The 23,477-nt window shown below is 41.9% G+C and overlaps 1 protein-coding gene across 18 annotated transcripts in view; it reads left to right on the top strand.

Moving 5' to 3' along the window:
* SRCIN1 (SRC kinase signaling inhibitor 1) overlaps positions 1-23,477 on the top strand; it is a 443,687-nt gene that overhangs the window by 399,934 nt on the left and 20,276 nt on the right. For 16 of the 18 annotated variants that reach the window (XM_067470007.1, XM_067470008.1, XM_067470015.1 and 13 more), the window contains 6 exons: positions 1,693-1,840; positions 3,240-3,549; positions 8,778-9,030; positions 10,404-10,558; positions 11,197-11,349; positions 17,553-17,660. In XM_067470007.1, coding sequence (XP_067326108.1) covers positions 1,693-1,840; positions 3,240-3,549; positions 8,778-9,030; positions 10,404-10,558; positions 11,197-11,349; positions 17,553-17,660 — 1,127 coding nt within the window. The remainder of the gene's footprint in view (positions 1-1,692; positions 1,841-3,239; positions 3,550-8,777; positions 9,031-10,403; positions 10,559-11,196; positions 11,350-17,552; positions 17,661-23,477) is intronic. The other 2 variants (XM_060780928.2, XM_060780939.2) reach the window with 1 other exon arrangement.

Genomic DNA, 23,477 nt, shown 5'->3' with positions numbered 1-23,477 from the left:
GTCGCACGCTGGGCCTGTGCATAAGACTGTAGACAGGACATAAATTCTGTGTGCCCAATGGGGACATCGGGGCTGCCTCAGATTAAAGGCCTTTGGATTTCCTTAAAACAGAGTCTTTAGATTGCTTAAAGGTTCAACAAAGTTCTTTATTATTGAAAACAAACACGTACTTTAAGGCTTTCTTAATAGTCTATTGGCTCTCTCTCAATCTTGTCCACAGGGAACAGGCACTATCTTCATAAACTGTATTTTAGCTAATAGGGAAATCCTAAACTTCTAATCTGGGCAGTCTGTCTTTGCCTCTGTTGGCGTGGAGCCCCTGCACCCAGTACCAACTGCTTCTGGTTTCTGCGAGTGACCCTTACCATGCAGAACTTTGTAGACTTCCAGGGGGAAAAGAAGGTGTTCAGGTTTCCGTGATAGCTGACTGAAGTCCTTCAGCAAAGGAGCTGTAAGGCTCTACAGCCCCGGTCAGGCTGTAGGCTGTATATCTCCCAGGCCAAGCCGTGGGGCTGTATCTCCCCGGCCAAGCCGTAGAAGATGAAGCTTTCTACAGGAGCTCTTGGTATTATGTCCTGCATGAAAGCCTTCTCTGTGTGGACTGACCCAAAAAGGCTCCTATTCCCTCCAAAAACCCAAAAAGGGGGCGGGACCAGGGAACCCAACTATATTTGACAGGTGGCTTGCCCTATGATTGCAGCCAAAAGAAGCCACCTATCTTCAGAATCCCTGAAACTTAGGACTACAACAAACATTCAATGCAAACAAAATTGGAGCTCCTGGTGCAGTTGTACCAGGACAATTTTAATGAATATAAACATTTCAGTATTTCAGTGGGAAGTGTGGTCCTGCTTTTGGCTGATAAGATAGGATTGTTGTTGATGATGATGATGTTGTGTGCTTCCAAGTCATTTCAGACATAGGTTGACCCTGAGCGAGGGCCGGGTAAATGACCTTGGAGGGCCGTATCTGGCCCCCAGGCCTTAGTTTGAGGACCCCTGCTCTTGGTCTTGGTATCACCCCCCTTTTTCCTACTAACTCCCCAAATCCTCATCACACCTTATTAAAAAAAATAATAAATCAGAGGGATTCCGAATTTCATTTATGTTTCTTTAAGCTGTTAGCCCTCATGAAACTAATCTTCACTGGACAATGCGACTGAATAATGATTTCAGGAAGGAGACGCTGAGGATTTATGTTTTTATTGGTTTTATATGGTTTTATATTTTATATGCTAATGTTTTAAATTGTATTTTATGTTGTTGGGTGTATCGAATTGTGCCGACTATAAACCGCCTTGAGTCGCCTTCGGGCTGAGAAAGGCGGTATATAAATACGGAAAATAAAAAAAAATCACAGATGTATGCCAACATTTGAGGGCAGCACAACCTTGGCTTGGTTCCCCCTCTCCATTAATGCAGACACAAGTGCTTTGCTTCTGGTTGGCTGTGCTATTGGGAGATGCTGTGGTGGGTGTTTTACAGAAGAGTGTGAGATGTCATTTCTCCTCTGGGACCAAGTAACAGCCAGGGGAGGGCTCACATGTCACTCACCTGAGCCTCACCATCGTGCCCGCCTGCTTCCCTTCTTGGCTCCATGCCCCCCTCTTCCCCCCCAGGTGAAAGCCTTCCTTGGGCCTGCTCTGACCCCCATGCTTCTCCCTTCCCTCTCTCCCCGTCCCTGGCATTGCAGCTAATTTCCCCAGCCTGCAGAGCAAAATGCGTGTGGTCCTCCGTGTGGAGGTGGAGGCTGTGAAGTTCCTCAAGGAAGAGCCGCACCGGCTGGACGGCCTATTCAAGCGGTGCAAGGCAGTGACCGACACCCTGACGCACGTCCGCAAGTGAGTGAGCCCCTCTTGAGTGAGAGGAAAGCCCTGGGTTATTAGTCTCCTCCCCACAAGGATGCTCACAACTTTCCATTAAGATGCCCTACAGGTATACTTGAAATCACAGAACACCATATGCAGTGTTCCTAGGTCAGTGGTTCTTAACCTGTGAGACTAAGGGCCCTTCCACACAGCTCTATTTCCCAGAATATCAAGACAGAAAATCCCACAATATCTGCTTTGAACTGGAGTATATGGCAGCGTGGACTCCGATAACCCAGTTCAAGGCAGATATTGTGAGATTTTCTGCCTTTATATTCTGGGATATAGGGTTGTGTGGAAGGGCCCTCATATGTTTTGGCCTTCGACTCCCAGAAATCCTAACAGCTGGTAAACTGGTTGGGATTACTAGGAATTGTAGGCCTTACTTACTTAGGTGATTCCTCGTAGTTCGAGGATGATTGGTGTCTTGGCGGTGGGTCAATAGGTGGCTGTGGAGCCCTATTCTTGATCTGCATGTACTTCCGCAGTGAGGACGGAAGGTGGTCCCAGTCAAGGTTGGCTTGACGTGCCTTCCTCTTGGCATGTTTCTCCCTTTCGTCAAAATACCTGGGGACCCACAGGTTGAGAACCATTGTCCTAGATGATTTCAGTGTGACCTTTAACAAGTTCTGTTGTGATAGTATCACAAAGAAGCTAGTAAAATGTGAACTAGACAATGATAATAATATAATAATAATAATAATAATAATAATAATACCTTTATTTATACCCTGCCACCATCTCCCCCAACGGGGACTCGGAGCGGCTATTAAGTGGATTGGCAATGGATTCAAATTGCAGGAAAAGAGATTCCACTGAAACATTAGGAAGGACACCTTGATGGTAAGAGATGTTTGGCAATGGAATATGCTGCCTTAGAGTGTAGTGGAGTCTCCTTCTTTGAAGTCTGGAGGGCCATCTGTCAGAATTGCTTTGATGGTATTTTCCTCCATGGCAGTGGGTTGGACTGGATAGCTTTTGGGATCTCCTCCAACTCTATGAGCCTATGATTCCTTTCCAAGCCTTGGCCAGTTTCACAAATTGCAAGTCCACCAGGTATCTGCAGAACGTCCTCTAGACAATGTCATTAGGGGTGTTTCTTTGAAGCCCTGACTCCTTGTTACTGAGGACCCTTCCCAGTGTTTAGGGCTCCACCACCACCATCCCTCCTATTGCCATTGCAATTCCATTTGCTTCTTCCCAACAGCCAGGCCTTCTCTTGGCTTCACTGACACCATGCATGTGCAGTTTTAAAAATGGTCCTTGCTAGAAAAAACAAAACATAGCAACAGAAATGGCAGCCTTTTCAAAATCCGCCACCACAACCATAGGCTTCTTGTTCTTGATTTCTCTTGTGCTCTTCTCTTGGCAGGCAAGTTGATGAAGGTATCTGGGACTCCTCCAGCAACCTCCTCACTCAGTCTCCAAAGAAGGTGGACCCAGACAATGACTTCAGCAAGAGTTTGGATTTTGAATTGCCCACCAGCCCCCCCATGAACCTCCATGACCTAACCTCTTCCACGGATAGCCTGGGCACATCTGGCTATGGGCAAAGTCAAGGGCAGAGCCACATGTCCAAGGGCAGCAACCCATCCCGGGGCTCAGAGATGGTCACTGTCAAAACCCAAACAGGCTGTGAGACCCCCAGCAAAAGGATCGTGGACAGATCCGTCTCTGTAGAGGTGAGAGCCATTTATGCTTAATACACATTTAATTAATTCTTTAATTAGTTTAATAGCCTGCCTTTCTGCCAGATAATGATTGTGTTGCCTCCCTGGGAGAAACATCTCCTTGTAGATACTCATATTCTTGTAGTTTTCCCTGTGGTTCAATGGATTAAACTGGGTTAGCGATTCAAATTCAGGGAGAGCAGGTTGAGCTCCCTCTGTCAGCTCCAGCTCCCCATGCGGGGACATGAGGAAAGCTTCCCACAAGGATGGTAAAACATCAAACATCTGGGCATCTCTTGGGCAACATCCTTGCAGACAACCAATTCTCTCACACCAGATGCGATTTGCAGTTTCTCAAGTTGCTCCTGGCACAAAAAATGTTTCCCTTCTTCCTCCAGAATTTATTTTAGTTTGTCGGTATGCGTTCCGGGAAAAAAAAAAACAGAAATAGAGACAAAACTGCAAAAAAGAAAGAAGAAGAAGAAGCAGTTCACATTCATAATTCAAAGCACCTAACATATTCTTTTGTAGTCCTCGACGAGTGTTCAGTTCTTGACCCCTGAACAACACTTATCTTCAAGTGATGGTTCACATTAAATCTGGAGCTGATTTCTAAACTGGCTGGCTTTGGGTATGGGAAGAAATGGTTGCACTTCTCTATTACGTTTTTCCTCTTCTGGGATAGAAGAGTTACAGCTACTTCAAACCCATAATGTGACCTATCATTTTGAAGGCAGAAGTGAATTGGTATGAATCCTAATGCTCCTCCAGCCCTCCATATTCTTCTTGCAGCAGCAGTGTTAGCAGCAGAAGCATCTATACCTGGAAGACGATAGATAAGCCACTTAACTTCTCAATTTAAATATGTTTATTTCTAAAAAAAAATTAAACAGAATCTAATTGCATACTGAGATAAACAAAGATTCCTATAGGCATTTTCACTTATTTAAACACCTGATGTTGAAATGGGGACAACACATTCACATACCTGTATTGTTTACCAATTGAATATATAATACTTTAATCCCCATCAAGTTGGCTGTATTTGGATTAATTTACACTAAAGTGGAATCCAGCTTAATTTTATGATAGCCAAACATTTCTGAGAGTACCTTGGACTGCAAAAAGATCAAACTAGTCCAGGAAATAGTGTCTGACTGTTCACTGAAGGGAAGGATATTAGAGGCAAAGATGAAGTACTTTGGCCACATAATGAGAAGACAGGAAAGCTTAGAGAAGACAATGATGCTGGGGAATATTGAAGGAAAAATGAAGAGGGCCAAACAAGAGCAAGGTGGATAGATCCTTGAAGTGACTGGCTTGACCTTGAAGGAGCTGGGGGTGGCCACAGTTGATAGGGAACTCTGGTGTGGGCTGGTCCATGAGGTCACAAAGAGTCGGAAGTGACTAAACAAATCATCAGCAGCAAAACACATTTCTATTTTATGGGGGGAGGAATCCAAATTGGATAATATCTATCTGCAACTATGATTTTATTTTTAATACCCCTTCTGTTACCCCAACTCAATTATCACTCATTCTCCATGATTTCTCTGTCTGTTGGTCTGTCTCGCTCTTGTTTCAAATTGCCCTTCATCTTCACCTATTTTAATAAAATAATAATAATTTTAAAAAATCTTTATTTATACCCCGCCACCATCTCCCCAAGGGACTTGGAGTGGCTTACATGAGGCCAAGCCCAACAACACATCAATAAAAACAACAACAATAAGCAAAATAAACAATACAATTAGTATAACTCACACACGGACAAAAAATACAAGAATTTAAAAAACTATGGTCGGCCAAATGTCATAGTTAAAACTTTAAAAATAGATGCTGGACATGAACAGAGGGTGTATCTAGTAGGAGGGTTTTAAACCAAAAGTGGAGAACAACCCAATGGGTAATTAAAGTGCTACTCAGGATATTTTGCAGGGGATTGTTCCTTTATTCAGGGAAGGCACACTGGAACAGCCACGTTTTCAGGCTCCTCCTAAAGACTGCCAATGTGGGGGCTTGTCTGATATTCTTGGGGAGTGAGTTCCAGAGTCGGGAGGCCACCATAGAGAAGGCCCTCTCCCTTGTCCCCACCAATCGCGCCTGCGAGGGAGATGGGAGTGGGAGCAGGGCCTCTCCATATGATTGAAGAGATCGTGTGGGTTCGTACACAGAAATGTGGTCATGCAGGTAGGCGGGTCCCAATAGGGTTTTCTCCCTATTGTTGCTGTCTTAGAATCATAGAGTGGGAAGAGGTCTCGTGGGCCATCCAGTCCAACCCCCTGCCAAGAAGCAGGAAAATCGCATTCAAAGCACCCCCGACAGATGGCCATCTGTTTAAAAGCCTCTATAGAAGGAGCCTCCATAGAAGGAGCCTCCACCACACCCCAGGACAGAGAGTTCCACTGCTGAATAACTCTCACAGTTAGGAAGTTCTTCCTAATGTTCTCCTTTCTTGTAGTTTGAAGCCATTATTCCGTGTCCTTGTCTCCAGGGCAGCAGAAAACAAGCTTGCTCCCTCCACCCTATGACTTCCCCTCACACATTTATACATAGCCCTCATCATGTTTCCTCTCAGCCTTCTCTTCTTCAGGCTAAACATACTCAGCTCTTTAAGCCACTCCTCATAGGGAGTGTGGAATGTCCAGGGTGGGAGGAAGAACTTGATCGTTTTAGTCACCCTCCTCTGGACACATTCCATCTTGTCAACATCTCTCTTCAATTGTGGTGCCCAGAATTGGACACAGTATTCTTACATATAAGAATATATATCTCCATATGTCTTTCTGCTTGGCCAGTGTTTTATTGTTTCCATCTTCTGTGTGCTCTGTCTATTCTAGCTTTGTGTGATTCCCTCCCTCTAATCTTTTTCCATATGGCTCTCTTCTTCCGCTCCTTTCCTTTCATCTTGCTTCATCTGTCATACATCCATATTTTCTCCTCCTTTCTTTTTCTGCACAGACTGACCTTCCTTTTTCATGTGTGCTTCTGCCTTTTGAGACCGAATGCTGCAGGCTCCCTCTTCCTGCTCCTCCGCCTCTCCCTCCTGTTCACCCCTACGTATTTCTCTTGCTAATAGCCATTAACAGTCACCTTCCATTGAAGGAAAAAGTTCAGTGAGAACAGTAGGGGAAGCGGTGGCAGGACGAACGGGACAATATAGCAAACGAAAGTGCTGCCTCCATGTCATTCCTTAAGAAATGCTCTCAAAATTACACAGTCTTGTAGTGAAAAGAGGTACTTTGGTTCTGATCTCTGTTCAGCAGGTTGCAATTGTTTTCAAAAGTAGATTTTGTTTCTTGACAAGCCACTTTGAAGGAAGTTGTGCAATTTAGAATGGAAAAGGTACCATAATGGCACTTAAGTCTTTCTCTACTCACAGTTCTGTTACAGCCTCTTCTCACATGCATCTTATCAATGTTTTACCTACATAGACCTTAAGGATGCTTTTTTTTTTTCTTTTAAGAGCTCTTCCCAGTTCTCAGAGTACCTTATAAAACTAACCCCGTCCCTGCAAGGTTATCATCTCAACCAGAATGACAGCTTTCACTTATCTCAGAGAAGCTGCATTGCACACTTTCCAGCAGCATTGCTTTCTAAACAGCTGAAAGGTCTGTGAACATCCATTAGCACTCAGCTGATCAGTGCTAGAAACTTCACTGCCACAAATGTAATAGAATATAGATTGTTCTGTGAAGGAAAAGATCCAACTCACTAGACAGAGACTTCATCATATCTTGGCTTGGAGTGGATCTTCCTCCTCAAATGTGCTAAAGATGGGGAAAAGGGGGAACCGAAATATGTCATCTTCACTCCCTAAAAGGAATAGCATCTCTCATACAGTGACAGCCTTTCTGTATAATTTACTGTCGAAGGCTTTCATGGCCGGAATCACTGGGTTGTCGAAGGCTTTTCGGGCTATATGGCCATGTTCTAGAAGCATTCTCTCCTGACGTTTCGCCTGCATCTATGGCTGGCATCCTCAGAGGTTGTGAGGTCTGTTGGAAACTAGGAAAATTGGGTTTATATATCTGTGGAATGTCCAGGGTGAGAGAAAGAACTCTTGTCTGTTGAAGTTAGGTGTGAATGTGGGTTGTTGTAGGTTTTTTTTCAGGCTATATGGCCTTGGTCTAGAGGCATTCTCTCCTGACGTTTCGCCTGTATCTATGGCAAGCATCCTCAGAGGCAGTGAGGTCTATTGGAACTAGGAAAAAGGGTTTATATATCTATGGAATGACCAGGGTGGGACAAAGGACTCTTGTCTGCTGGAGCTAAGTGTGAATGTTTCAACTGACCACCTTGATTAGCATATAATGGCCTGACAGTATCTGGAGCAAACTTTTGTTGAGAGGTGATTAGATGTCCTTGTTTGTTTCTTCTCTGTTTTTGTGCTGTTGTAATTTTTGAGTTTTTTAATACTGGTAGACAGATTTTGTTCATTTTCATGGTTTCCTCCTTTCTGTTGAAGTTGTCCACATGCTTGTGTATTTCAATGGCTTCTCTGTGTAGTCTGACATGGTGGTTGTGAGAGTGGTCTGGTGTGAATGTTTCTATTGGCCACCTTGATTAGCATTTGATGGCCTGACAGTTTTTAGGTGTGGCTTGTTACTGCCTGGGGGAATCCTTTGTTGAGAGGTGATTAGCTATCCCTGATAGTTGTCTGGAGTTCCCCTGTGTTTGAATTTTGTCCTTGATTTACTGTTATGATTTTAGAGTTTTTTTTAATACTGGTAGCCATATTTTGTTAATTTTCATTGTTTCTTCCTTTCTGTTGAAATTGTCCATATGCTTGTGGATTTCAATGGCTTCTCTGTGTAGCCTGACAGGGTAGCTGTTAGTGTGGTCTAGCATTTCTGTGTTCTCAAATAATATATTATGTCCAGGTTGGTTCCTCGGGTGCTCTGCTATGGCTGACTTCTCTGGTTGAAGTAGTCTGCAGTGCCTTTCGTGTTCCTTGATTCATGTTTGAGCAATGCTGTGTTTGGTGGTCCCTATGTAGACTTGTCCCCAGCTGCATGGTGTACGGTAGACTCCTGCATAGGTGAGAAGATCCCTCTTGTCCTTTGCTGAACGTAGAATTTGTTGGATTTTCTTAGTGGGTCTGTAAATAGTTTGTAGGTTGTGTTTCCCCATCAGCCTCATCAGCCTTTCTGTTTCCCCTTCTTCAGCATCTCCTCTTTGTCTCTAAGGTCTTGCTCAAGAGTAATCACCATGATAGTTTATCCAGTTCTGCTTTACAGGCTGCCGAGCGAGACTGGGAGGAGAAACGGGCCGCCTTGACCCAATACAGTGCTAAAGACATCAACCGCCTCCTGGAAGAGACCCAAGCTGAACTAATGAAAGCCATCCCTGACTTGGAGTTTGCAGCAAAGCACAAGCAGACCTCAGGTGGAAGTGGAAGTGCAGCCTCGACCCCAGAGCACAAGTCCTCCAAGCCACAGCATGGCCAAAAGACCACAACCAAAATAGACCCCAGTGGCCGTCGAGGATCAGGTAAAAATGGTGCAGACAGATTCTGTGGGGCTCACTCTCTGTTTGTCTGTGTGCAACTGCACTAAAGTTAGAGAGGAAGGTGGAAAGAGGGTAGGTGCAAGAGAGAAATTTGAATCAATATTGTGGTCTGTTTTCAAAGTTCAAGGCAGGTTTTATACATGTGAGGAGGACTTAGAAATTGAAGGAAGAAATGCTAATGTGTGGACATTATTGTTATCTGCATGAACAAGTTTGGGTTTATTGCTGATTGCTCCATAGTGGCCCCAGATCAACTGTGATGGTATAGTTATAAGCCCTGGGACAAATCCTCAGTGATGTCATATCTGCATTGGCCCCACAGACCTATCTCCTTGTCCTCCATGTTTCCCTGTCTCACTGCTACTGCTCTTTGCCAGTCACCATGTTCCCTGGCAAATGCCAGACTGCATAGTTGTATCTGCTGAAGGCAGAACAGGATACTTTACTGTCTCCTCGCATGATCAGCAAGGAGACAGTAAAGCAACTCCTGCTTGCTGATTGCTTGGATGCCCCGTTACTTATTTATTTTATTTATTTTTACCCCGTACTTCTCAATCCTGGAAGGGGGATTCAGGATGGCTTACACTTGGCAACAATTCGATGCCATACATACAAGCAAACAACAATATAACAATAGTTTAAAACAATAGATAAATAGCTAAGTTGCAAGCAGTTAAAAGCATTTTGTCATAGCCATAATGCCATACCAATTTAATTCCATAACCAAAGTGCTGCTATGTTGACCAAAGGCCTGGTCCCAGTACCATGATTTTAGTTTCTTCCTGAAAGACAGGAGGGAAGAAGCCGACCTGATCTTGCTGGGAAGTGAGTTGCACAGGCCTCTGCCGAGAAGGCCCTGTCTCTCATCCCCACCAAACGAATTTGCAAGACTAACGGAGCCGAGAGCAGGACCTCGCCAGACGATCTTATGGTCTCAGTTGACACAACCACAATGGCTAAGGTGCTTGAAGTGAGCTCTGTGACTGGTGAAGAGCAACAGCGGCAACATGCAAATAGCCCACTCCCTTCCCTGCACTGGATGATGATGTTTGTAGTGGTGTCCATGCAACAATGGGATCCAGTTCAAAGGTCCAAACAGCTGAAAAGCCTGAGGATACCCTAGATGTTCCTTCAAACTCTAGAATATCCACAACTTTGTTGAATGTGGAGCAAATTTGGGTTAAATGCTGAAAACTTCAGATAATTACCAGAAGTTGCTGTGTGTTGTGATAACTGCTAATGTCATGTTCAGGGTGAATGTATGTGTGTGTTTTTTTTCTAAATGTAGACACAGCCTGAGAGCGCAGTGAATGAAATGCCTGACTCTTAACACTGACTTTATCATTTCCCTATAGATGAGTTGACAGTACCCAGATACAGAACTGAGAAGCCTTCCAAGTCCCCACCTCCACCTCCTCCCCGGCGAAGCTTCCCATCCTCCCATGGTCTCACCACCACCCGCACTGGAGAGGTGATTGTCACCAGTAAAAAAGAGTCCAGTTTCATGAAGGTATGGCTATTCTCCCCATGAAAAAGTGACCATTATGTTATTTGAGGGAAGAAAGATTGTCCCTTGTAGGGCTGGGTTATTACAAAGCAGTGGTTTCCCAACCTTTGATCCTCCATTTGTTTTGCACTTCAACTCCCAGAAATCCCAGGCAGCTTACAAACTTAGGAATTGTGGGAGCTGAAGTCCAAAATGCCTGGAGGACCAAAGGTTGGGAACCACTGTTATAAAGAATGGTCCCTATTTGAGGATTAGAAAGCTTTCCTTTTGTATAGACTGAATGAGATGCCCAAAAACCCCAAAATACAAGAATATATGGACTATGTGATTTATGAATGTAGACTATAGGCTGGTTTCACAGGAAAATGCATATCTACGTGAACTGAAATAATTTATTTCATTTCATAAATAGAATGAATACAGACTTGTTAATAGCTACTTTCTGATTGTCAACCATTTGGCATGAATTTCCAGCGTTCCTTATTGCTGTTTTGCAAACTTGGTAACACTAAGAGTGGGCTAGTGTCAGGCCAAAGACAGCCACTGGACTAACTTTGTCCCCTGCCTCTCTCCCGTTCCCCACATTCACAACCCAGTTCCTGCCTCCTTCCCATTCACCTCTCCCTGGTTTTTAATTCCAGAAAGCTGAATCAGAAGAGCTGGAGACTCAGAAGCCACAGGTCAAACTGAGGAGGACTGTGTCAGAGGTTGCCAGGCCTGCCTCAACACCCCCCATCATTGCTTCTGCCATCAAAGATGATGATGACGAAGACAGGATCATTGCTGAACTTGAGGTAGGAGGAGAAAGTGAAAGAAGGTGCTTTTGAACTGTGGTTTGCAAACAGTCTTCAAAACTGTGGCTGCTATATATATTATTGGGAAGCTGCAGGTGTGGCTATAGCATGGTCATTTCCATAGAAGTCAATGATTTTTGCACCCTCATTGCCCTTCTTGGCAAACTTGGGAAACGCGGTCTTGTAAAATTAACAACTTCTAAATTTTGTGATGAATAGATTTTAGAACTTGAAGAAATACCTCAGTGAAACCCCTAGATGGAGATTCTTTATATAAATTATGTTGGGCTAAATATCAGCAATATTTTTGTACATTAAAATATTTTATGTTCCTGTGTATTCAGCCAGCACTGAATGTTTTGTGGGCCAAATTTTGGCCCTCCAAAGTATTTATAGTTTGGATCAAATTTATCAGATTCTCTGCTTGAAACGCTAACTGATCACTGACATTTTAATTTTTAATGAATTATTTATCTACCAATCTGTGACAGGCCATTGGATCTCCATATCCTTTGGTCACCAGTCAATAAAACTGAACAATTTGGAGTTAGATACATGTTGTATATCAATACACTGTTTCCTCACTTATCGTGGGGGTTACATTCCAGAACCACCTATGAAAAATGAAAAACCATGAAGCAGGGACACTCCCTCCCTTTCCCTCCTCACCCTCTTTACCTTCATCTTCCTTCTTCTCATTGCCACTGGGTCCTCTTGCTGCTGCTTGGGCCCTGAGATTAAGGAGGCAGCGGAGGTGTCATGGGGCCCAAGCAGTGCCAAGAGGCCCCGGCAGCGACCACGAGGAGGAAGAGGAAGGTAAAGAGGGCAAGGAGGAAGGAAGAGCTGCCCCCTCACCCTCTTTACCTTCCTCCTCCTGGTTGCCACTGGGACCTCTTGCTGCCAAGCAGTAGCAACAAGCCCCGGTGGCGAGCATGAGGAGAAAGGGAAAGGTAAAGAGGGTAAGGAGGGAGGAAAAGCTGCCCCTTGCCCTCTTTACCTTCCTCCTCCTGGTCGCCGCCAGGGCCTCTTGCTGCCGTGATTGAGGAGGCGGAGGCGCAGTGCCCAAGCAGCAGCAAGAGGCCCAGGCCGCCGCAGCATACAGGTTCCCTTATTACTTAAATATATGTGCTTAATACACTGTAAAACAGCGAGTCTGCAGTAAGTGAACCGCAAAGTAGTGAGGGAACACTGTATGTGAGTCTGTCGCTACTGAGGGCGGTTCCACACAGCCCTTTAACCTAGGAGCAATTGCATCTTAAAAATGCAGTTGTTCCTGGGTTCTAGTCCACACACACCCAGAAAGTGCATGCTTTCCTATGGGGAGGAGGGGTGGCCACATGCCCTGCTGGGTTTTCAAGCAGTGCACCGGGACACGAAAGAAAATCCCTTTAAAAACCTTTTAAAAAGGAAAATAACTCACCCAGCAGCCATTTCCCCTTCTCCGGGTTGTACCAATGGCATGCCAAGAGAAGGGAGTAGAAGGAAAATCGCTCCTGGACCCCCCCCCCCTCTCTTGGTGTGTCATTGGTACAACTGAGGAGAACTCCGGAAAAGCAAAAATGGTGGCCGGGTGAGTTATTTTCCTTTTTAAAAGGCTTTTTAAAGGTGTTTTGAGAGGGGATGGGGGTTGTCTTGGGTTTGTATAGGTGGGCACCGGAAATCACGCGGCACGATCTACACAGCCCCGGGTCTTTCCAGAAGACAAATTACCTCGGCACAAAGCTGGGTTTTCCTGCTTTGTGCCGAAAGCATTCATTTTTCCCTGAAGCGTTCTCTGGACACTCCAGGGAAAAACGTGGGAGGGTGCGTACTATAGATGCTGTGTGGATGCATCCTGAGATCAGTGCCTTTACTACTTTTGAAAAAGGACAGATTTGGAAGTGAGAATAAGTAGAGAATGTGCATCTTCACCGGCTATCTTCACCAGCTTCTTTGTAAAAAGTCACTTTGCCATCTTTCAAACATTTGTTTCCCCCACCAAATACAGAAGAGAACAACTTTTCAAGTATTTTAACTAAACGTCCCTAATAGTAGAATAACCACAGTGACAGGACTTTGTGTCAGATATTTCTGTTGGTCCTGTTATATGTCAATGTATAGTAAGCCGCCACCATTCATCAAGTAGACTGTCTTCTCTCGTTTTGCCTTCCTGTGTTCCTAAAAGGTCAACTTGCTCATAATATGGCTCACCAGACTCCACGGAGCCAATTCTATCTTGTAGCACAATTTCTTTTTCCAATACATTTTTGAGAAAATATATATTGCTGTTATCAAAATATACAAGAGTGTTATATATGGTTTCAAGGTAACCCAGGAGAATTAATAAGGAGTTTCATGATATATTGTAATACCTTAAAGCTTGGACCTTTCTAACAATCTTCTCTGGTATATTAAATCCACTTTGTTACAGGACTGCCGTATATCCATGAAATCCTAGTTGTCTTGACTTTGCCTATGACTTGTGCCAGATATATTTTCATGTATTTCCCTAGGAATATGACTATATATGTGTATATATATGAGAAAATCTCTAGAGATCTGGCATATAAAGGCATATAAAGGTTAACTTAGCTTTTCTTTACAGTTATAAGCCTACTGTGAGGTTGGAACCAAAACTTATTTGTTCCTTTTTTCCTGTCTCCTTATAATTGTAACCTTTAAGTTTAATCTCTAGTATAATTCCGTTGAGAATTTTAGAAATAATGGGAAACATGGGCAGCTATTCAAATATTTACCAGTGCCCTAGCACAACAGTTCTCTTTTCATGGATTGCATGGATTTGACTCCCAAAATATGAAAAACACCTTAGGAAGTAATTCTGCATTTTAAATTACACTTCATTATAAACAGAATTTATACCACCTTTTAAAAAAATTATGAAGCTAATCATGTGTACTTGTTCTTTGATGGTCACACAAATTCATTGCCATTTGAAAATCTTTACCTTTTATAATTTCAAATATGTTTACAAAATCTTTACAATTCTATGTATAAGTTTTAATTCTGGTTATATATACACCATTCTGACTGTGTATACACCATCTCAGCCAGATGTATGTTTACATTACATTATCAAGGGGCAGTTGGTGACTTCCATGTCAATGGGAGTCCAGACTGAAACTCCATGTCAATGGGAGTCAAGACTGAAACTCAGATTGGTTTTAAGAGCTGTCCAAAGAACTGAATCCTATGCCCAAAGGTCCACCATCGTTAAAGTTCAGATTAAATACCAGAATAGATTTATCATGCCACTATAAGCTACAAGTAATAAATGACAGAATGTCAATTGACATTCAAAAAGACCAATACACCTACAGTGTATTATTTTGATATATGTGAAAGAGCCTTATCAGCCATAGTAGGTACTAGGCTTGTGCCAAAAAATCAGAAGTTTCAGAAATCGGAAGAAAATTGGAAGTTTTGTAAGTTGGAAACCATATTCAAAGCATTTGCATGGCCCACAACAAATATTTCAGAATTGAAACTTACCCAATACTTTTTAATTTTAGTTTTGTAAATCTCGGAAGGCTCCCAAAGTCATTTCCATATTCAATGCAAGGCAAGGAAGCAAAACCAAAGGCCACCTTAGTACCTTGCCATTCCTCTGTCAAATTAATGCAGTCTTGGCATTAGCAGCGGATAAAAGAGGGAGCAGTGTATTTGAACTTTGAAAATTCACCAAAAATCAGTGGATAAGTGAAACATTTTGAAATTTGGTGGGCAAAGAGTGGTAAATGTGTTCTACCATTGTAGCACGTTTCACCCCAATAGCTTTAAAAATGAGGATGATAGGAACCCCTGACGTTTTCCCAGTTATAGTAATTTAATTATGCACAATTACTGTAACAAAATAGTAATGATTTTTGTCAATCTTGTTATAGTAACAAACTTTTCACTAAATATACTTTAGAAACACTGTAGAAATGAAGTGTCAGTGCCCTCCAGTTTTATAATGACTTTTGAATTATATTTTAAATGGATCGCACATCTCTAGTAGGTCCTTAATATTGCACCGCTTCTCTGGAATGTTATACTTCTAGATAAAGTAATTCAGACCTGGACTGAGGATGTTCAATGCTGCGGTCTTATATTTGCATGCCTACAAATATACTTGTAAATTTAGTGCAGTTTACTTCCAGGTTGATATGTGTGGGCTTGCTTGTACTGTTCTTTCTTCTGACCAGAGAATTATTAAACTAAAACTGGAGAATGCTGCAGGAATGTAGGTAATATTTCAGTGTTATTTTGAAGATAGTGTTCTTGGTGCCAAGGTTTATTTTAAACAAGGTGAAAACTATTATATTCTATCAATAAAGATAGACAAGATGGTGGAACTGGTTCAGTTTGCATTAAAACTCCAATGAGAATTTGCCTAATTTCCACATCCTGAACCCATATGCAAACCAAAACAGAGTTACACTTCAGTGTTTACATTTTTTCCAAACCTTGTGATACATTAAAACTTGATTAAACCTACATTGCTTTATCAAACAAATTTCAAATTCATAAATCCTCTGGAGAGTCGAGGAAATAGAATACGTTCCAGAACATGCACCAGCAATGCAGCTTTTAGGAATTTGTGGAGTTAGGAATTACTATTATAAAATGCAGATAAAATTGTATAATAGGAGTCACCTTGGAAAGGTAACCAAAGTGAGAGTTGAGAAGCAGTTTGCAGATAAATGCTGCCTCCTGATGGGGATGCTGGAAATGACATACACCCAACTCTGATACTTCTTCAGTTTATGCTTTTGAAGTAATTTGCACACTAGGAGGAGGTGATGGAAGCAATTCTGATCATTCAAAAAGAATTTGAAGACCTGAAATTTTTAACCTTTCTACTTGAAATGCAAGTTATGGCAAAGGTTACTAGTAGCAGTGACCATACCACCCCTGAACACACTTGTCTGCTTCCAGAAACAGAGGTGATCCAGGTTCATACTTGGTTAGGGGACTAGAACTGAAAAGCAAAATTATAGTAGACTGTGTGGCGGGAAACTAAAAGGGACCTTAAAATAAATGTCTTCACTGTGTCTTGTAAAGCAGCACCACTGTAGCTTTTGAGTAAAACAAGTGACTTTAGATTAATGTGATTTATGGAACGGCTCCTGGAATATGCTTCAGGACTTTTAATATAACTATTTTTTGTGTGATTTTTAATATAACTATTTTTTTAAGATTATGTGTTTTAAATTATTAATTTTAGTGTATATGTTTTGTTTTATTTTATGTTAAAAGTGGCATTAAATTGTGCCTTTGTTGTAAGCCACCCTGAATCCTCTGCAGGGTTGAAAAGGATAGGAAATAAATGAAGTAAATAAACAAATGAATAAATAAATAGTCAAGAGAAGGTACAGCGAGGTAGTTATTTGATAAATTTATGTTTTGTTGTAGGAGGATTTCAGCTACAGACCACAAGGCTAATATTTGAAAGTATTTATTCACCAACTTCCAAGTTCTAAGTTGTTTGCTGTGACTTATTAACTGTTTGCCTCTTTTTATCTATTCCTGTTATCAGTTATTTGCACAGAACAATACACTTTAGATATCAGAAGGACAGTTGATTTATTTATTTTTACCGCATTTGTATACCGCCTTTCTCAGCCAAAGGCGACTCACGGCGGTTCACAGTCAACAGCGATTCAATGCCATAATAAATATCAAAATACACAATTATAAAAACAATTCAACTTTTAAAATGTAATATGAAAAGCAAATATATTTGTAAAAAACAAGATTCTCGATGTCTCCTTACTAAAATCGTTGTCCAGTTGCATCGTCAGTCATTCCATATATTCGTTTACGTCAAATAATGCTCCAGTAGAAAAAGCTTGCTCGAAGAGCCAGGTCTTAACCATTTTGTGGAATATTAGAGGGGAGGGACTTATATCCCTGGGGAGGGTGTTCCATAGCTGAGGGGCCACCACTGAGAAGGCCCTGTCTCTTGTCCCCATCATTATGTTACAGGTCTTATGTTTTCAGCCACTGACAATATTGCAAACCATAGGTCATTTCTAAAATTAAGACTGTGATCAAATTCTTTGTTCTGAGGTTGACTTTGTTTTTCTTTTGTACACTGCCCTTTTGATCCATGACTTAATTGTTTGTTAATCCAGAAATAGTAACCCACATTATTTTGATTTTTGTATACTCCCCCCCCCCCCCAAAAAAAACAACCACCTTCAATGTTCTGACTTCCTCAGGTATTTCAAAGAAGCTCTTCATTTATTCCTAAATTCCGTTGTGACCAGCTTGTGCCAGATGCAGACATGTGGTCCAATGGGGCCACCATAGCAGCAGAAGGATGGAAGGTAACAGCCGTTGTTCGGACGAGTCGCAAACCCCTCCTTCTCTTCTTCCCCTCCGACTGGTTACCCACCACTGCACCTCTAACAGGATTCGTCTTCCTTTCCTGCAGCCTTTGTTAACTCCTATTTCTTTTTCCCCCTTTACATTAACCAACTAACGGCTCTTTCGCTCTTTCCCACGTCACCCATCTGACACAAAGTAGCGTGCGTTGTACTGACACAACATGGGATCCAGGGAGCACTAACTGTGTGTGGCTCTTCTATGAGGGTATATAAGGGATTCTGGCCCTCCACCAGAGAATGCTGGGGGAAATTGGACTGGGATGAAATCTAGTCTGTTGGTCACGTTATTTGGGACTATTTCACTTTTTCTCGTTTAAATTTCGTTTGCACTTATTAAAAAAGGGTTTGTTGTTTTTTTCTTGATTGCAATGCATGCCCTATGGCAGAGCCCTGCTAGTTTCTAAGTGCTAGTTTCCAAGTGCATGCCTCCTAAACCTGGAAATGTCATAAGGTTCAAACAGGGCCTCAATCTTTTTGTGTTTTTTCCCCCCTCTTCAAATTTAGGATCTCTGTTCTGGTGTTAGTTGCAGCTTGACAGCCTTCTTAATAATTCCTGGAAATGGAAAGAAGTTCTAAAAGTTGGTATTTGGGGTTTCTACAAAATGCTCCCTGGAAAAGTCTTGGAAACAAAGAACCTCACTGGCTTCAGTGTTGTGTTGAGCAAAGTTAAGAATATCTTTCAGCTCATATCCATTAGTTAGGAAGCATAGGATCATGGACAGAGTTGGAAAAATTAGTTTTGGATGACAACTACCAGGATCCCATGGTTCCCAGAAGAGAAAGATGATAGTTGTGTGGATTTGCCCACAGAATGATGTAACGCATCTACAAAATCAACTAGGGACAGTTCCCCACAGACCATTATCCCAGGAGAATCCATGTTTCCTGGGGGCCTGTACATACACACCACAGAAAATGCACGCTTTCTGGGGTGGGCGTCCAGACGTTTTCGTGGGACTTACCCGGGAGAACATCTGGAGGCCCTACCCCCTCCCCCGAAGCAACCAGACGCCTTTGAAAAGTAATGAAAACTTACCCGGCCTCCAGTACAAGCTTAGAGCAGCTCTCCCAGCACATAGAAATGATGTACCAGGACAGTGAGGGAGGAACGATTTTCCTCTCCCTTCCCCCCTTCCCCCGCTCTCTTGGCACACCGGGAGAGCTGCTCCAAGCCTATAATGGAGGCCGGGTAAGTTTTCAGTACTTTTCAAAGGGGTCTGGGGGCTTTGGGGGAGGGGGTGGGTATTCCCACAGTTTATGGGGCTTATTTAGCCCGATAAAGTGTGGGAATGGTGTCTGGACTGTAGTCCAGACACTGGAAGTAGGGGTTTATCCCACACCTTCCAATAAGGTGCAGAATAAATCCACTATCTAATTCATTCATCACAAACCAGGGTTTTTCTGGTTTTTGGTGAATTAATTCGGAACTGTCCAGAACATTGTCTGGACAGCCCCTCCTTTATTGCAGTAGATACCACAATAAAGGTACTGTCTGGATGGGCCCTAGGATGGCAATTCTTTGCTTAAAGGGCAAGAAGAACTGAGCATGAATTATTTGCACCTATCTATCCTCATAATCCAGACCACGTTTTGCCAGTAATCACTGAGATTTGGAAAAGGTGTTTTTTTGTTTTGGTTACGACATTTGAAAATATAATTACAAGAGCTCTGTGGGAGAAAAGTGGATTATGTATTACAGATTATTTAAGCAAATGGCCCAAGGTATATTAAGCAGGGGGAGAAAAAATCCCCCAGTGTGGTTGCCTGTCCAATCTGGCAAAATGTCCTTCCCAGTGGTCAAAATGGGATCTCAGAGTATAAGTATCTACTAGCTCATCCCAAGGCCATTTTATTAGATACCACTTAAGGATAGAGCAATCTATTTCTAATCTGTGTCAATTTCACATACATTGGTTTTGAAAAAGATTGCTAAAAGTTTGGAGTCAGCAAAAATTGGTGTTGGTGTAGCTCAGGCATGGGCAAACTTCATCCCTCCTGGTGTTTTGGACTTCAACTCCCACAATTCCTAACAGTCCACCGCAGGCCCATAGCCAGGATTTTGTTTGGGGGGGGGGGGGCTGAGTCTGAGTGAAAGAGGGTCTACCCTAGCAAACCTTTTGTATCGTTACCCCAATACCCCCATGCATATGAGATATATTGAGCATGGTGATCAGATCATGATATGAATAAACATAACAGTTTAAATACTGTACCAGTAAGGCCTTCTCGCGGACCACCATGAGAATTCCCCCCAAGCCCCCCCCCCCCCCCCCGGCTACATGCCTGGTCCACCGGCTGTTAGAAATTGTGGAAGTCCAAAACACTTGGAGGGCCAAAGTTTGCTTATGCCTGGTGTAGCTCATGTGGGATCAAGAAATGCTGAAAATGGTCCTCTTGACACTCATTATATCCTGATTTATATGCAATGCACCATGCCTTGGAATGGGGTGCCAGCCCTACTACCTCAAGCTGTCATTCTCGTACCTTGTTCCAGCTAAAGTAGATGCATTCAATCAATTGTTGAATGGTAGGTCAACACCTAGGTAAATTCCATTGCTTTAATGGGTCTACGCATGAGAACTAACAACATAGAATAAAATAAATTTTTCGGCATTGGGACTGCAGCAGCAGGTCAAAAGATAAAGAGTTAAACCTTTTCAATACTGTGTTCCCACTTCTGATTCTCTTCCCTTGGCTGTTTATTTAAATTTGGAAATGTTAAATTAATAGGAGTCACACAATTAACCTCACATTTAATTTGGTCCCACTCTAACACTGGCAATAATGTTCATAAGTGAAAAGATAGTTGAAAAAGAATCAGCAATCCCCTGACAAGAGGAATTCTGTTGCTTTTCTCCATGACAGAAGAAAAGTTGATTGATGATTTTCTCTTTGGTAGATTTTGTTCACAGCCTCCCAGAGAATATAAAAAGTAGGAGACGACGCCTAGAAAATCAAGTGGTATTGTGCTGCTGAAATGCCCATGAGAACCACCCTCAGGAATCCATTTTGCAATCCTAATAACCAGGGCTAGTTTAAAAAAATGCTACTGAGCATTGAGACTACCTGCCTGTCCTTGTCAAGGTCAAGATTACTCAACCCAAGCCCAGTTGTTTTGGGCACGTAAAACCCAAAATCTCACATACCCATCTCTCATTCTGTGGCAGTACAACCACAATAAAAATAAATTAAATAACAAACAATTTATTTTTGTTCTTTCATGACTCCTCAAATCTGCTTCTCAGATTATCATCTCACTTTGCCTAATAGTAGGACTATTCCTATAGTGGGCATAAATAATGAATGAGGGATAATAAAGAATAATTTGAATTGGAATGTAAGAAAATAAAACTTTTTGTACTCGTGAAATTAGTTCTAAAATGCAGTATAACTCTTAGAGTGAGATAATGGGTTTTTTTTTCATGTCAGAAGTTACTTGACAAACTACAAGTCACTTCTGGTGTGAGAGAATTGGACATCTGCCGGGATGTTGCCCAGGGGATGCCTGGATGTTTTACCATCTTGTTGGAGGCTTCTCTCATGTCCCCACATGGGAAGCAGGAGTTGACAGATGAGAGCTCACCCCATCTTGTGGATTCAAACCATTGACCATCAGGCCAGCAGTTCAGCTGATGCACGGGTTTAACCTATTGCACAACCACCACCGCGGCTCATGAGATAAGGGGATTGTTAGGCAAAAACTACCTTAAAATATAGCAGAGCATCCAAAAACAAACAGGATACTTAAAGTTGAGCATCACCTCACTGCGTGTGAAGCCTGACTGTAAGAATTAAGAGACAAACATGCAGAGTCCAATCTTAAAAATCACAAAAAGGATTATTTACAATAATAAAGAACTAACTGCATTTCCTCGTGGTAAAGAACTAAGTGTGAGCTACTCTAACACCCATTTCTTCTAAGGTTTCAAAGAGAGGGGAAAACTCAATCACTACATCTCTCCTGACACACAAGCAGAGAGAGATCTCAAAGCACACAGCACATACTCTCCATACTAAAGTGTAAGAAGCAGAAGCCAGATTCAGAAAGCTTGCAGTAGAAAGTTATCCATTTTAAATAACCAATCAGAATGAGAGCAGAAACAGAGACAAGAGAACAAAAAGATATATTCCCAACTGTCATTCAGGAGACTTGGGGGGAAGGGAAACCCTTAGGCTATACTAAACTAACTAAACTGTTCCTCATTGAGGACTTGAGACTTGGGCAGTAGGGTTGAATTCCAACAGGGATGAATTATGGGAACACTGGGAGTTAGGGCTAGCCCTATGGAACCACAGGGATCGTTTGGCTCAGAATGGGTAGGACCGCTGTTCTTTGTCACTTTGCATTATTTTCTTACTTTCCGCCACTTAGAAACAGGCATGAATTAATGTATGTAACTTGTCTCCCTCCCCCAGCTCACACACATAAGGAAGGTGAGATGAATGAGGAAACCCAAATTGACAGAAGATGGATGAACAATTTCAGAATGCCCACTATCATTGTTTTAAAGCAAAATTGCATTTGTGCACAGATTTGGAAAGTCAGTTCTAATATGATTCATATTGCTTTATCTGTCACCAGGTTGCTCTCATTGATTCTGAGTTGCAATCAACCATATATTGTTAAAATGTAGTGTCAGATCAATTCTGATATCACTTAGCAGACTGGCCGGGTTTTTTTCCAGCTTGATTTTTTTGTATCTCTATTTTTTAGTCTTGACAGGAAATCTTGTTTATTATTAGCAATGTGACTAGTCACTTTTTCCTGCTGAGGAAAATGAGACAGGACTCTTTACACTTCTGGATTTAATTGGGAAAAATAATTTTGGGCAAAAATAGACATGGTTTTCCTGATAAAGATATCTCTTTGGCGGAAAATATGTTTTTTGTGTAAAAATATAATAATCTCTGTGAAACAATATTGATTTCTAGACAATAGAACACATGTAGGCAAATTATATGTAGGCCTAAATCCTATTGCTATTTTTAACTAGAGTAAACCCATTGAAACAATTTGGATTTATCGATCATTCAACAGATTCAACTGGTAAATTCTTGTTGGGACCAAAAAAAAGCATCAGTCATGCCGGCCATATGACCTTGGAGATGTCTACGGACAACTCCAGCTCTTCAGCTTAGAAATGGAGATGAGCACCACACCCCAGAATCGGACATGACTGGACTTAATGTCAGGGGGAAACCTTTACCTTTGCTATAGTTCCCACCCCCCACCCCCAAGAATGTATAACTATACATAGAATGCATAGTTTGGATACAAATCACAGAAAATTATTCAATTTGTATAAAGACATGCCTATGCCATATATATATATATATATATATATATATATATATATATATAATTTCCCTGTATGATTTTCTGTGCAATAAACCAGTACATTTCAGGTATAACACACCATTTTTGCCCAAAAATATGTGTTTTGCACAGAAAAACCATTAGCTGGCATACTTTTAATGAATTAAAATGACATGGGTCCAGTTTACACCATTATAATATAAAATCAATACTTTATTTATAGACCGCCCTCTCTCCCTGAGGTGACTCGGGGTGGTTTATATACAGAAAGGCAAACATTCAATTCCATAACCAAATTCAAACACATCAAAATAATGCAAAATTATACAAAATAACGTCAGAAAACTTATAACTAAATAAAATAAAAATAAAAATAATACAATTAAATAAAACGTAATTACACTAATAAAACATAATTACACCAAAGACATGTACCCTGA

The sequence above is a fragment of the Anolis sagrei genome, chromosome 6 (genome assembly GCF_037176765.1).
Source record: "Anolis sagrei isolate rAnoSag1 chromosome 6, rAnoSag1.mat, whole genome shotgun sequence".
NCBI classification, from domain to species: Eukaryota; Metazoa; Chordata; class Lepidosauria; order Squamata; family Dactyloidae; genus Anolis; species Anolis sagrei.
Note: the sequence above shows the minus strand (reverse complement) of the source record. Positions and strands in the feature narration are given on the sequence as shown.